Below are 14,729 nucleotides of genomic sequence, written 5' to 3'. Positions count from 1 at the left end.
CTCATTCTCTCTATCGTGTGACAGTAAGGTCCTCCATGGAGCAGAGCTGTCAGAATCAGACCTGACTGAGCCTGGCTCTGATGTTCTTTTAGTGTCCATGAAGTCATGCTTTTGTAGAGGATCTGCCTGAGCACGGCACTGTGCAGACTCGCTGATCTACAAATAACTAAACTATTATCCGTGTATTGTCATTCTTCCAAATATGCGCAGTGCCTTGCTTAGACCGATCTTTACAAACCTGGAGGTCTTCCTCATTTCATGATTATGTAGCATGTGGATATTAACACAGCTTGAATGTTCCCAACGTGTTTTTGGAACACTGTTTGCTTGAAATAAACACAGGAGCCTAGGATAATTTTAGGAATTAGTTGGTGTTTATTTATTTCCTGCTACCCTCTTGCTAAGAAATGTCAGTGGCACATCAGACTGTAAGGTTTGCACACTGTTTTTCACCATCACTCTAGTGCTATTTGATGGAAATGTGGGCTATTTCTTGGAAAACAACTTACTTTTTCTGCCTCTCCCTTGGCTAACCATATTTTTGTTTACGGAGCAGAGACTGGGAAGCAAGTGGACCCGGGGCTGTTTAATATGTACACGTCTGATCAAAGGATTTGTGTCATTATCTATCCCACAGTGCAACTCCAATCAGGGGACCATCCCAATTACCCTGATGGCGTCCCACATCAAATGTTATCTTTAAAAATGAGTGCTACAGGGTTAGAAGTAATACCCCTTTTTTATCTTCCTTTGATTGCATACTAACGGTCTCTGTACTACTTACTGCAAAAAAAATATTTTTCACATGCATGCAGCTTAAAAAAAACAACAACAAACCAAATCAACACAGCAAATGTTTTCTGTTGATTTCAAGCAATTAACAGTGTACTAATGTTGTCCTGTAACTGCTTCAGTCAGTGACGTTACTGCTTCTTTTTCTTCTCCTCTTGTTCATGTTGGCCCAGTGCTAAGCATGGAACCACTGGAGATGCTCCCCTCCACCATCTCACAGCCTAGTCACGGTCTTGAGCTCCAACCTTCCTATTGCCATCTGTTGAAACCAGAAGTAAATGTTCTGCACTTGGTAGCAATTCAATTAGGTGCATTTTAATGTTAAACTTAATGAATCGGTCCTGGGGTTGAACTAGTATATTTTTTTAAATACGTTTTGCCCCATTCTACAGTTATTATATATATTTTTTTACTGATTTCTGTTCTAAGTAGTTTAATGAATGTACATGGTTTCTGATATTGTTTTATCAGCTGATCAGTGATCTTATACTCACTAAACAAATGGGCGTGATCACAAAAGAGAGCGAGCGCAGTGTTGCTGTTACAACCTGCCACGGCATTGCCATTTCATGTAAATAGTTATGTTTCATCTCCCTTTCCTGTTCACATAAATGTGCAGAAAGGACCTCAAAATCATAGAGTAAAGTGGTGGGGGGGGGGGGGGGGGGGGCAAAAACATGCCAACAGTGCTTTCTCTTTTTATGTGCAGTCACGTCCATTTCAATTTGCACTCATTTGCTGGCTCACTCACTCAGTAGTTCACACATACTTCTATGCATTCCTTCCTAGTCTTTCCCTTTGGTTGTTCACAAGGTCATTCTGCATGGATTCCTCTAATCACAACCAACAACTGCACATCTATAAGCATAGCACATCTCCCCTGCTGCTTCTATCATATCCTCTTATCACCACCTCCAGCTACATCCCCAATGCTCGCCTGTGCTAGACATGGGATCTGCATGGGGTACCCTTTTCCTTCCCCTCCCTCCCTCTTCCTCTGTCTGCGTTGGGCTGGCATGTGATGGTGGCACTGGTTTTGTTCTCTTCCTCTCCCCTTCTTTACTAACAGACGCAGACCAAACTGGAGCATGCCCACATTAAGGAGCTTGAACAGAGCCTGCTCTTTGAAAAGACCAAAGCTGAGAAACTCCAGAGAGAGTTAGAAGACACTAGGGTAATGGATCTTGCTCTGCACAGTGGTGCGTTTGGAAAGAGGGGTGGAGTGTGGATGGTACCAGGGGTAATGTTGCAACTCTTGGGAGGGTGTACAATGGGTTACAGAGGATCTCCAAATACCTGTTGCACTGGCTTCCATATGCTGTTTTTCTGCCCATTTCTGCCATAGAGGCTTGTGGATGGGGAGTTGGTATTTAACTGCATTTGAATGTCTCTAAGCAAACATTGAATGGTGTAGTTGACTAATCTTTTTACTTGGTAGCAATTAAGAATATTAATTGCTATTAATTGTATTTAGAATACAATCCTGTTCTTTTTAGATTTGCTGTTTTCTGGGTAAAACCTAGACTTACACTTTGGCCATGTCAGGGCCCCACTACATATAGGATCATTAGGGTTCTCCATCGTGGGGTTATTCACTTGCCTCTTTCTCCATGTTTTCTTCTGCCCACTGTCTCCACAGCTTTTGTGGTGCAACATGGTAGCCAGACAGCACCCCTATACCCAACCATCCGTTGCTCCCAGTTGGCCTTTGTCCCCCCCAATCCTACCAGCCCCAATTGTCCTGCCCATCTGGGATCCCCCAACTCTTGCGAGTCTATTTCCTGCTCCCACCCCTTAACAATGCTTTTATGCGTCTGTCAGGGGTTTCACAGCCAATGATAGAGTATTAAACTGCCATCCTCAAGGGCCATAGTCTCTGCTGGTTTAGTTTTTCCCCTGGTTCTTAATTAATCATTTGACGTCATTAGTTGGGGGAGAGAGTCTTAACTATCAAGTTTCTCTGGCCTAAATTGACCCCTGATATAAACGTAAGGATGAAAACCAGTAGAAGCTGCAGCATTTGGGGACAGTAGTTCAATACACAATAATTATGTGTGATGACTGATATGGTTCCAGCTTATATCCACTAGAGGGCGGTGTAGTACTTCAACTGTGGGCATTTTATGCTAATGTGGGTCTGCACTGTTACTTTCATTGCGCTACTACTGCAACTATGAAGGACGTGTGTAAAGGACTTTCTTAGAAAAATATTGACCCATGTAAACCTGTCTGATGACAAGGAGCTTCAACAGCTACCCTCTTGTCCTGCCAGTACACACACAATCACAATGTTTCCATAGGTTGAAGAACATGGTTTTGTTTGAGCCAGAGTTGTGCCATCCCATAGGTGGCCACGGTGTCGGAGAAGTCCCGCATCATGGAACTGGAGAGGGACTTGGTGCTGAGGACCAGGGAGGTGGCTGACCTGCGGCTGCGTCTGGAGGTCCAGCAAAGCACGGAGGGCTCCGACTCCACCACCCCCCCTCTCCTGGAAGAGGTGAGCTCTCTGAGGGCTCAGCTGGCCTCTCAAGCAGACCAGCAACGGGTTGAGCTGGCTGGGCTGAAGGAGACGCTGGCAGCGGAGGAGAAGGCCCACAGTGAGGCAGTGTCTCAGTTCCAAGTCTCTTCCACCAAGATCTCCACAGACAACGAGCAGTTGAAGCTGCGCCTCAGCCAGAACGAGAAGGAGAAAGCAGACGTCATAGAGCTGTGGCGCTCCAAGCTGGAATCTGCCATCGCCTCACACCAGCAGGCCATGGAGGAGCTGAAGGTGTCCTTCAGTAAAGGGGCCGGTTCCAAGACGACAGAGCTGGTGGAGACCAGGAGTGCCCTGGAGAGGCTGAAGGTGGAGCACAAGCAGGCACTGGAGGAGGCGGGAGCCAGGTGTGAGGCAGAGGCTGCAGCCCGGGCACGGGAGACAGGGGAGCTCAACAAACAGCTGCTGGTCGTGTCGGAGGAGAAGGAGTGCCTGGAGGAGAGCCTGCGGTCCAGTGTGGAGAGTGCTGAGGAGCAGCACCTGGTGGAGATGGAGGATGTGCTGGGCAAACTGCACACTGCTGAGCTGAAGGTAAATGAGCTGGAGGAGCATGAAGCTAAGCTTGTCCAGCAGACCCAGGACAGTGCCAAGGAGGTCCAGGAGCAGGTGGCAGCTATGGAGGCCCTGCAGTCCCAGGCAGGCCAAGGTAACCAAGCTCTCCAGAACCTGAGGACCCAGCTGGAGGAGGCCCAGAGCCAAGCTCGCTCACAGGGCAACAGGGTAGGTCCATACCCACGCCATACTACCATTGTCCATGACCATATTCAGTTTCTATTTTGTGAGTTTTCCAGAAAAATAAGCGTGAGACACACCTGTGGTATTTGATGTTGTAATAATTTATCCCTACCTTCAAAGCAATTTACTTTTGTTTCATTTTATTCATTATTAGCTTTTCCTTCATTTTGTCACTCATCATTTTTTCCCCCTTCAAAATGTTCTCCATGTCCATGGTGTCGCCCCCTGGACTGTGGCTGTAGGTCAGTGAGTTGAACTCTGAGCTGGAGGGTAAGCAGCAGGAGCTCCTCTCCTTGCAGCAGAGCCTGACCTCTGTGCTGCAGGACAAGGTCTCCTTGGAGCAAGAGCTGGGCAGCCTGGTGAGTACTAGGACTTATGACTGGTGTTGTGGCGCCAGGGGTTGGGAATGGGTGGCCTTGCATGACTGATGGGACTGTAGAGCTCAAGGTAAGCTCAGGTAAGGAAGAGCATAGCATTGAAATTCTTGCTTTTTGTTTTCATGGGAATGATAAAAAGTATCTACCTTCTATTACACACTTACGATACCATCAAAGATATAATCCTTAAATACAAATGTTGGTTAAATATCTTGTGTAGAACATTATTATTAGTTGTCAATCATTTTGAGGTTTGTCATGGAAAACTCTTGACTTTAGCATGCACAAATGTATTCAATAAAGTTTTATTTCCTCAGAAACAAAAACTGTCAGAAAGCACAGACAATCAGGCTAAGTCAACACAAACTATTCAAGGTAAATATATATATATTTTTTTCATGTATCAACGTTACAGGATGTTTGACCTGTAACAACATTAGTCTTTGTTTTCTTATTACTTGGGTTACGTGGGTTTTTATCTGCAAGACATATTTTCCTAGAAAGAAAATGTTGACTTCAAGCTAATCTAATGACGAGCAACGATGTGGTTTTCTGCAAATAATTCATTATATTGGTCCACATGGCCAAGCAGTAGACAGTAGATTAGTGCATGTAATTGTGTCTTGCTTAGTGCTAAGAACTTGAATGATGCAAGCTGATAGTGTCAGTCTAAATTCTGTCAGAGTTGCTTCAGAAGCTTAGCAAAAAAAAAGAGCAGTGCACACCCCACTCAGAGGCTCTTAGAAGCCAACTTGCAGGTTAGAACACTGGCCAGCACTACCCTTCAGTACACACAGCTCAATATGACCATTCTCCCTACGTACATTCAATAATGTAACTTTGCAACCTACACCAGGGGTTTCCAAACCTGCTTGTTTTTGTAGTCTTGAGTTTCTGCTAGATAAACCAGGTTGTGATTACTGAATCAATGTCTGAATCAAAAGGGCAACCACAACCTGTTTTGAGAAAGTTATCCCTGACCAACACCACAAAATATCACCAATGTTTTACAAAAATAATCACTATAGAGTCTGAGTTAGTCATGATGTTTATATTGTGTAACAAATTGGCTGTGTACAGTATGTGTGCTTGTGTATGTGGATTGAGGCTTGTTACCCATGACTGAATTATGTTATCCTCTCACTCAGGGCTGGAGAGGAAGCTAAAGGCTGGAGAGGAGAGGCTTGATCAGCTCGCAAACGAAAAGGCCAAGCTCCAAAGTGACATCTCAGACATGATGAAGTCATCAGGCGACAGTTCAGCACAGCTTACCAAAATGAATGAAGACATCACTCAGAAAGAAAGGTACACAATGAAATGTCACAAACAAAGGTGTTCTCAAACATATTAAAGTAGTTAAATGGCTTACTCTCATCTGAGAAATTCACAATCCGGTTTCCTCCAGTGCCAATATTTAATGAGAGTATGACAACAATGCACAAAACCTTTCCTTCGCCCTGGTTTATCAGTTCTTCAGTTTCAGTCTAAAACGGTTTGAATCTGTCCTCTACAATGAAGCCACAGTTTGTTTGAATGCCACCGGTCTCATTTGGTCAGAGATTGATCTCCCCCTCCTTCCCCTTTACCAGGAGGTTGGAAGAGTTACAGACCCAACTCACAGAGGAGAAGGAGCGGGCTGCATGTTCTGAGGAGCAACAACAGCAGGAAGTTGCCCAGAAGGAGCGGGAGCTGAAGGGGGCCAGAGACGAGCATCAGGGCCAGCTAAGCAACCTGCAGGGGAAGATCACACAACTGGTGATTGAAAATCCAGACATGGCTTTGAGATGTTGATGATTGGGATAAAGTAGATGATTAGATGTAAAGAGAAGAGGTTTGTTGTAAAACGGCCTATATTTTTCAGAAATAGACGTTTTACTGTCTCTAACCCAAACACTGAAATAATCTACCACTGTCCCCCTACCAAACAGCAAATGATTGCTGTTAGTTACTGTCTCCTTCATTTTATGTTGTGTGTAGGAGAAGAGTTTGCAGCAGGGTGAGGCCCAGGCCAAGGATCTTCAAACCTCCCAGCAGAAGGCCCTGTCTGAGGCCTCAGAGCACCATGCCAAGCAGCTCCAGGAGCTGCAGGGTCAGGCTGACAAGACCAAGCAGGAGCTGAGTGTCTCCAGGGAGAAGGCCCAGGAGCTGGAGAGGCTGGTGACTGAGCTGCAGCCTTACAAAGAGAAGGCTCAGGTGAGCACCCACCATATAATTATCAGGACCACCATGTTTAATGTTCTCAGGAGGAGCTGCCTTTTTGTACAAAAAAATCGTGCTGCTTCGCGTTAGGTTTCTTTAGGTTGACTGAAGTATTAAGTGAGAGAATTTTTCCAGTGTAGTCCTATCCACTTTCTGTAAGAGATGTCAGTAGCACCTTATTTTACAGTACAGAAATGACTTGGTTATTATTATGTCATTACCATTTGACTATGTTGTTTCCAAGTCAAATAGTGTTTCCTGAAGTGGTCTATGGTTAGGTTTGATATTCACTTGATGGTAATTAGACCACCTCACTTCTAATGTCTGGGTAGTAATCATACTGTAGGAAGGAGGAAGGAAGGTAAGAAGTAGCTGAAGTCCGTATTACTTTCATGAAAGGTTGACTGTTAGAACAATTATGGCATAGCACAGTGACCTCATTCTTTGAATTCATTAAAACCAAATTGAATCATAAAAAAAACACATTAAGCCCAAGATTCATGTTAGTGTTTTATCTGCTCATATTATTGCTTTTTGATAATAAATGTTTATTCAAGCCCATTGCACCATGTAATATATCATATTTGTTGTCATATATGCACCATCTTCATTTCAGCATTGACTGTGTGGCTATGTTGTGGTGTGGTTTTTGGGCCTACTTTGAAAGCAGAGGCACACCTTAGATATAAAAAAAAAAACTGATGTTGACATTTTAATTCATGCTTCAATAATCTTGATTAACTGGATGTAGTAACCACATAATTGTTAGTGGTTTAATTAGTGTCGTTTCACGATGAGTAGCCGGTATGTAAAGTGTAGGGCTTCAGTCTGTGCTCACCATTTATGGGTTGTTCCACAATTTCAATCCCTTTTTGGTAGCGTAATTTGTTTAAAAAAAGCTTTTTATTTCACCTAATTTTAACATTCTGTCATGAAGAACAGATCTTCAACTCAATAAAAAAAACATGTTTTCCCATTTACTATAATAAGTGTATTTTTAAGTGCCAAGGAAAGTAACAGAGTTGACCGTAACGGGGTTGACGATTTAATCTTAAATCAGCCATAAACCCCTTGTGACAGGGGGAATGGTATCTTCTTGTGTTCAACAAGGAAGGGCAATTGAATACAAGCTTCACAATGTACAGTTGAAGTCGGAAGTTTACATATACCTTAGCCAAATACGTTTAAACTCAGTTTTCCCAATTCCTGACATTTTAATCCTAAATGTCATGTCCCTGTTTTAGGTCAGTTAGGATCACCACTTTATTTTAAGAATGTGAAATGTCAGAATAATAGTAGAGAGAGTGGTTTATTTTAGCTTTTATTTATTTCATCACATTCCCAGTGGGTCAGAAGTTTACATACACTCAATTAGTATTTGGTAGCATTGCCTTTAAATTGTTTAACTTGGGTCAAACGTTTCGGGTAGCCTTCCACAAGCTTCCCACAATAAGTTTTGGCCAATACTCCTGACAGAGCTGGTGTAACTGAGTTAGGTTTGTAGGCCTCCTCTCTCACACATGCTTCTTCAGTTCTGCCCACAAATTGTCTATGGGATTGAGGTCAGGGCTTTGTGATGGCAACTCTAATACCTTGACTTTGTTGTCCTTAAGCCATTTTGCCACAACTTTGGAAGTATGCTTGGTCATTGTCCATTTGGAAGACCCATTTGTGACCAAGCTTTAACTTCCTGACTGATGTCTTGCTTCAATATATCCACAATTTTCTTTCCTCAAGATGCCATCTATTTTGTGACGTGCACCAGTCCCTCCTGCAGCAAAGCACCCCCACAACATGATGCTGCCACCCCCGTGCTTCACGGTTGGGATGGTGTTCTTCGGCTTGCAAGCCTCCCCCTTTTTCCTCCAAAGATAACGATGGTCATTATGGCCAAACAGTTCTATTTTTGTTTCATCAGACCAGAAGACATTTCTCCAAAAAGTACAATCTTTGTCCCCATGTGCAGTTGCAAACCGTTTTTTTTTTTATGGTGGTTTTGGAGCAGTGGCTTCTTCCTTGCTGAGTGGCCTTTCAGGTTATGTCAATATAGGACTTGTTTTACTGTGGATATAGATACTTTTGTACCTGTTTCCTCCAGCATCTTCACAAGGTCCTTTGCTGTTGTTCTGGGATTGATTAGCATGTTTCGCACCAAAGTACGTTCATCACTAGGAGACAGAACACGTCTCCTTCCTGAGTAGTATGACGGCTGCGTGGTCCCACGGTGTTTATACTTGCTTACTATTGTTTGTACAGATGAACGTGGTAGCTCCAGGCATTTGGAAATTGCTTCCAAGGATGAACCAGACTTGTGGAGGTCTACAATTAGTTTTTTCTGAGGTCTTGAATGATTTATTTTGATTTTCCCATGATGTCAAGCAAAGAGGCACTAAGTTTGAACGTAGGCCTTGAAATACATCCACAGGTACACCTCCAGTTGACTCAAATTATGTCAATTAGCCTATGAGAAGCTTTTAAAGCCGTGACATAATTTTCTGGAATTTTCCAAGCTGTTTAAATGCACAGTCAACTTAGTGAATGTAAACTTCTGATCCACTGGAATTGTGATAGATTATTTCACTGTTTCTGTGAACAATTGTTGAAAAAATGACTTGTGTCATGCACAAAGTAGATGTCCTAACCGACTTGCCAAAACTATAGTTTGTTAACAAGAAATTTGTGGAGTGGTTGAAAAACACGTTTTAATGACTCCAACCTAAGTGTATGTAAACTTCTGACTTACACTGTATATATATATTTTTAAATTGCCTGTCTATCTATGGGTAACAGGGTTGACGTGTTATGCTCGACACACTGTTTTACACCACAAAACAACAGAAAATTGCCAAAAAGTGTAGAACCAGCTCACCTGCTTTTGCACTAGTTTGACCATAATAAACGAGTTCTGGTCACGTAACGGATTTTAAAATGCAATATTGGTGCACAATTTCTACTTAATATCAAAGGGATGCAAAAGGGCAGAATTTCGTGGCACAAACATTATAAGACAATTAAAACAGGGTTATCTACTTGTAAAAATATATATATATATATTCTCAATGGAAAGTACTCAATTACGCACACACTCCTCCTCACCTGGTGCACACTGATTGAAAACCTGAATCATTAGAGCCCACTTAGAAGGCACACACACCTACATGCAATCATAAGCACTCCATTGGTATACCTCTGTTTTCAATGTTTTCTCAAGTTTTCATGGTGTCAGCTTTAAGTTTCTTTTTCTCCCAACTGTCTTTTATGCTTGCACAAGCTTAACTTTTCCAATTGCATTTTATAACTTTTGTAATAAAATGCTTGACTTATTTTGTTTTCACTTTTTATATGCCCATTTTTTTTCTTTCAACTTTTTTCCCTCAGTTTCTTTCTGATGAGCTCGACTCGTCCGGGCAGCATATTGAGCGATTGTCCACAGACCTGGAGAAGCAAATCTCAGTGCTGGCGCACATGTCTAAGGAAAGCTCAGATTTCAAAGCTCAGAAAGGAAGTCTCAAAAATCAACTCTCTGAACTCGAGGCCAAGCTCTCAGCCTCGGAGGCTAGTCACCAGGAGCTCTCAGGTAAGACTGAAGAACTTCTGACACTGAGGGACAAGCTCACAAAAGAGCAGGAGGAACTTTGGACCACCAACCGGAAGCTAGATGGAGAGAATGCCTCACTATCCAGAGAGGTGGAAAAGCTTAGAGTTGCTGTTGAGGAGGCACAGGCCAATAACAAATCCCTCAGTCAATCTGAAGCGGAGCGTCAGTCCCAAATTGAGGAGCTTCAAAAGACAAATGCAGAGAAGCATGAGGTCCTTTTGAAGTACCAACAGGAGATCCTGCAGCAGGAAACTAAGAGGAAGCTGCTTGCAGAGGTCTATGAGAAGACCTGTGAGGAGAGGAACGAGCTCCAGGAGGAGCTCAAGCAAAGCAGGGAGAAGCTGACCTCTGAGAAGGATAGCCTTTTGTTGGAGAGGGATGCAGCCAGAAATGCTAAGAAATCCCTTGATGCAAAGAATGTGGAGTTGCAGGCAAGGTGTCAGTCTTTAAGCTTGGAAAAAGAAGACTTCTATCTGAAAAACACTCAGCTGCAGGGACAGACAGAGACCTTGGGCAAAGATAAAGTGGAGATGTTTACTCAAATTAATGCTGCCATTTTTGACAAAGAGGCCCTCCAAGCCTTGAATGCAGAGCTTCAAAATCAGCTGAATATCACTAAGAAGGATCTTGAGAAGTCTGTCCGTGACAAAGTCGAGCTACATGCTTCAAAAATGAGCCTGGCCAAAATGCTGGACCAGTCCAAGACCAGCAGTGAGGTAACCGACTCTGAGAGGCTTCACCTCCTGCAGGAGAAAGAGGACCTGCTTGCTACCCAGCGAAAGGTGTGTTCTGAGAAAGATGAACTTATCAAGGAGAGAGAAGAGTTAAAGGAGAAGTTCAGACTTTCTACAGAGGAAGTGGCAACCTCTAAGGAGAAAGTCAAAGAGCTGTTGTCATCTTTTGGTGAGGAGAAGGAAGCACTTTGTCTCCAGAATGCAGAGACTGAGAAGGCGCTCCACTCCATACGCAAAGAGAAGATGGCTATGGAATTAACACTGGAAAAGCAGAACATGGAGAGTGACCGTTTGGTACATGAAAAGGAAGAGCTGGAAGAAAAGCACACAAAGGAGATCTCTGAAAAGTGTACTCTAACAAAAGAGCGTGACAAGCTAGCAGGTGAGATCCGCCGTATGAAGGACCAGCTGGACAGCTCCTCTACGGCCAATGATGACCTGAAGCAAGCCAACTCCAACCTCACGTCCTTGCTGGAGGAATTAAAACAGAAGATAGAAAAGGTGGAGACTGAGGGAGCTTCCTTGAAAAAAGAAATGGTTGATCTACAGGCACAGTTACAGAAGCTTTGCTCAGAGAGGGAGGCCCTTGAAAAAAGCAAAACTGAACTTGCAGAGGAGCATCATGAACTAAAAGGCAACTCTGAGCAGCTGCGTTTGGAACTCATTCAGCAGAACGATACCCTAACAAAAAAGAGGGATCTCCTGCTTTCCCAGCAGACTGAGCTTAACAAGAGCCTGCAGAAGGACAAAGAGGATCTGCTTCTGCAGGTCCAGGAGTTCAAAGTGAAAGTGATTCTGTTTGAAAAGGCAAAAATGCTTCTTGAATCGCAGCAGCAGACTGAAGCAAGTGACCGAAGTAAACTGTCCTCTGCAAAGGATGACCTCTCCAGAGAGAGAGAGGACTTACGGACACAGTTGTTCACTCTGACACAGGAAAAGATTACTCTCCTGCAGTCTGAATCCAACCTGAAGGCAGAGGTTGCCTCTGTTTGTGTTGAAAGAGACACAATGGCCTCTGAGAGAAATAGTTTGCGTAGTGATTTAGGGCAACTTAAGACAACCCACACTGGATTGTTAGGTGAGAGACAGGGTCTGCTTGAGGAGAATGCCCAGATGCAAGTCAAAGTGCAGGACCTCACTCAACAATCTGTCACCAGAGAGAAGGCCATGGATGAGTTGTCTGCCAACCTTACGCATATTGGAGTGGAGAGAAAAGCCTTGGCTGGAGAGGTTGAGAACTTAAAGGCACAGCTGAAGGAGAGGGACCAAGAAAAGGGTGACTTGGCTGGAGACCAAGTATGCCTGTCTGCCAGACTGAAGAAACTTGTCAACGAGGTCTCCTCCCTGGCTAAGGAGAAGGTAGACCTCCTAGCTATACAATCCCACCTGGAGCAAGACCTTTCCTTCCTCCACAGCAGCCAAGAGAGTAGGGATGGGGAATACTCAAGGCTCATGGGAGAGGTAGAGAAGCTGCAAGTTACCCAGACACAGCTTGAAGCAGATGCCCAGGCCCTACGTGCTGAGAAGGCAGTGATGGAGGGACAGCACAAAGCCTCTGTGGAGGAGGCATCTGTGTCTACCAAGGTCAGAGAAGAAATGGCCACCAACCTGGAAGACCTGAAGGTCCAGAAGGATGCCTTGCTCAAGGAGAGGGACAAAGCCACCCAGCAGGTCACCCAGCTTGAGGCTCAACAAAAAAATGCTCTTTCCAAGCAGCTTGAGGTACTCCATTACTAACAAACCCCGTAACTAACCCTCACGTTGAGCTGGCTGTGGTCATGTTTCAACCTCACTGCATGCTACTCCGGTCTTCTATTTACCTTAATGTTTGTTTAATCTCCTTTACTAACTGCTCTCTTGCTTCTAGTCCATTGCGAAAAGTTTATTTATGAAATGTAAATTCCTTTGGGCTTAGAACGATAGAATGATTTGAGAAGTTCCTTGGTTGGGGTAGATGGTTACATCCACTCCCTTAGAATTTGGTTTGAAAATAGTAAGTAGTAGTAGTAGATGTGGGCATTCCAATGATTCCTGAGGATTACACTAATTGCATAGGAGAAAAAATCATTCTAACCCACTAGAGCTTCAAAATCCGGTTTGGAATGATTTGGATGACTGACATGCAAAGCATGCAAATTAATTCTGCATAATATGAGAAAATTGAGTGATCCTTTAGTGATCCTCTGGTTAGAGTTGATTTGGGCTGTGTAAAATAAGGCTCCATCGAATGATGATATCTCAGGACATAGGGGTTCACCTCAACCAACCCCTATCCAAGTAAGTTACAGGTATTTCATTATGTATGTCTGGTTGACATGCTCCCCTCTTCCTCACTACCTAGGCAGCGGAGTCCTCAGGGAAGACTGCTGAGGTCGTGGAGTTGCTGACACAAGAGAAGGGCCTTCTGCAGCAGGAGAAGATTGAGGCCCAGTCTCTGCTGGAGGAGTTCAGGAGTGCCAAGCAGGAAATTACCAATCAGGTATATGGAGTATGTAATGCCTCCGATGGGGTATACTATAGTGGTTGAGCAGCATGGATTTTCAATAAGGTATGGAGATTTGTTGAAATTGTATGGGTGAGGAATGATGGCTTTGTCACTGTCATATAGGGCTCTCACTAAGGACTGTGGAAGGGGCTCCTTGTAAACTTAACAGAAGTTTGCTTTCAGGGTGTAATGGTTGCAAACCACTTTTATAAATTAGTATTTACAGTATAATAGAGTGATATATGTAAACAGAATTTTAGCCACAGATGCTGGCATGCTCACACTCCAAGATCACATAGCCAATTCCACGTTAAACATGATTTTTCAGCCCCATATTTTTTTATTTGATAAATACAATTTGAAATGTTCTTTTTTTTGTTCATTTCATTGCCCAACATAAAATAAGAAATTGCATCAGTCCTTTATGTACTCTCAATACTCATACCGGCAAAAGTAAAGTTCACTAGGGACTGAAAGCTATAGTGAGAAAAATGCACTCAACTTCAACTTTCACAGGATTCAAACAATCTGTATTATATACAGTACATTTGAAGTGATCTATGTTTTTTGTTATTGCACAGCTGGATTCCTTGAAGCAACAGAATTCCAAATACAAAGAGGAGCTCAACCTTTCTAAAGAGCAGCTCAGCTCAGAGAACCAGAAAATCAGCGGCCTGTGCCAAGAGATGTGAGTATACTGTGATGTGTGTGTGTTTGCCTACAGTGTCTTCAGAAAGTATTCATACCCCTTGATTTTCCACATTACACATTTTGGTGTGTTATAGCCTGAATTAAAATTATTAATTTGATTTACACACAATACCTCATAATGACAGTGAAAACATTTTTTGAAATTTTTGCTATTTTATTGAAAATGAAATAAAGAAATATCGCATGTTTGGACCATTCATTGTTCCCTCTATCCTTACTAGTCCCCATTGCTGAAAAGCATCCCCATTGCATGATGCTGCCACCACCATGCGTTATGGTAGGGATGGTGTTAGATGGGTGATGAGCTGTGCCTGGTTTTCTCCAGACATAACGCTTTGCATTCAGGCCAACGGGTTACATTTTTGTGTTTATTATGGATCCCCATGCAGCAGCTACACTTCCTGGGATCCAGCAACATATGTCATGTAGTATTTTAAACTGTATGTATGTAACTGTCATAACACCTTACCCAACACATTCAATGTGTTCACTCAGGCCACCACTCCACCACTACATATTTACAATACAATGTGCACGTGTGTGTCTTATCTGATTCTACTGC

The 14,729-nt window shown here is 43.3% G+C and overlaps 1 protein-coding gene across 2 annotated transcripts in view; it reads left to right on the top strand.

Annotated features, from left to right (window-relative positions):
- Window positions 1–14,729, top strand: part of clip1a (CAP-GLY domain containing linker protein 1a) — a 53,379-nt gene that overhangs the window by 23,528 nt on the left and 15,122 nt on the right. For both annotated transcript variants that reach the window (XM_055886975.1, XM_055886976.1), the window contains exons 9-18: window positions 1,862–1,966; window positions 3,140–4,048; window positions 4,306–4,422; window positions 4,758–4,815; window positions 5,589–5,745; window positions 6,030–6,195; window positions 6,418–6,633; window positions 10,018–12,693; window positions 13,313–13,450; window positions 14,038–14,144. In XM_055886975.1, the coding sequence (XP_055742950.1) occupies window positions 1,862–1,966; window positions 3,140–4,048; window positions 4,306–4,422; window positions 4,758–4,815; window positions 5,589–5,745; window positions 6,030–6,195; window positions 6,418–6,633; window positions 10,018–12,693; window positions 13,313–13,450; window positions 14,038–14,144 (4,649 nt within the window). The remainder of the gene's footprint in view (window positions 1–1,861; window positions 1,967–3,139; window positions 4,049–4,305; window positions 4,423–4,757; window positions 4,816–5,588; window positions 5,746–6,029; window positions 6,196–6,417; window positions 6,634–10,017; window positions 12,694–13,312; window positions 13,451–14,037; window positions 14,145–14,729) is intronic.

The sequence above is a fragment of the Salvelinus fontinalis genome, chromosome 28, assembly GCF_029448725.1.
Source record: "Salvelinus fontinalis isolate EN_2023a chromosome 28, ASM2944872v1, whole genome shotgun sequence".
Classification (NCBI taxonomy): domain Eukaryota; kingdom Metazoa; phylum Chordata; class Actinopteri; order Salmoniformes; family Salmonidae; genus Salvelinus; species Salvelinus fontinalis.
Note: the sequence above shows the minus strand (reverse complement) of the source record. Positions and strands in the feature narration are given on the sequence as shown.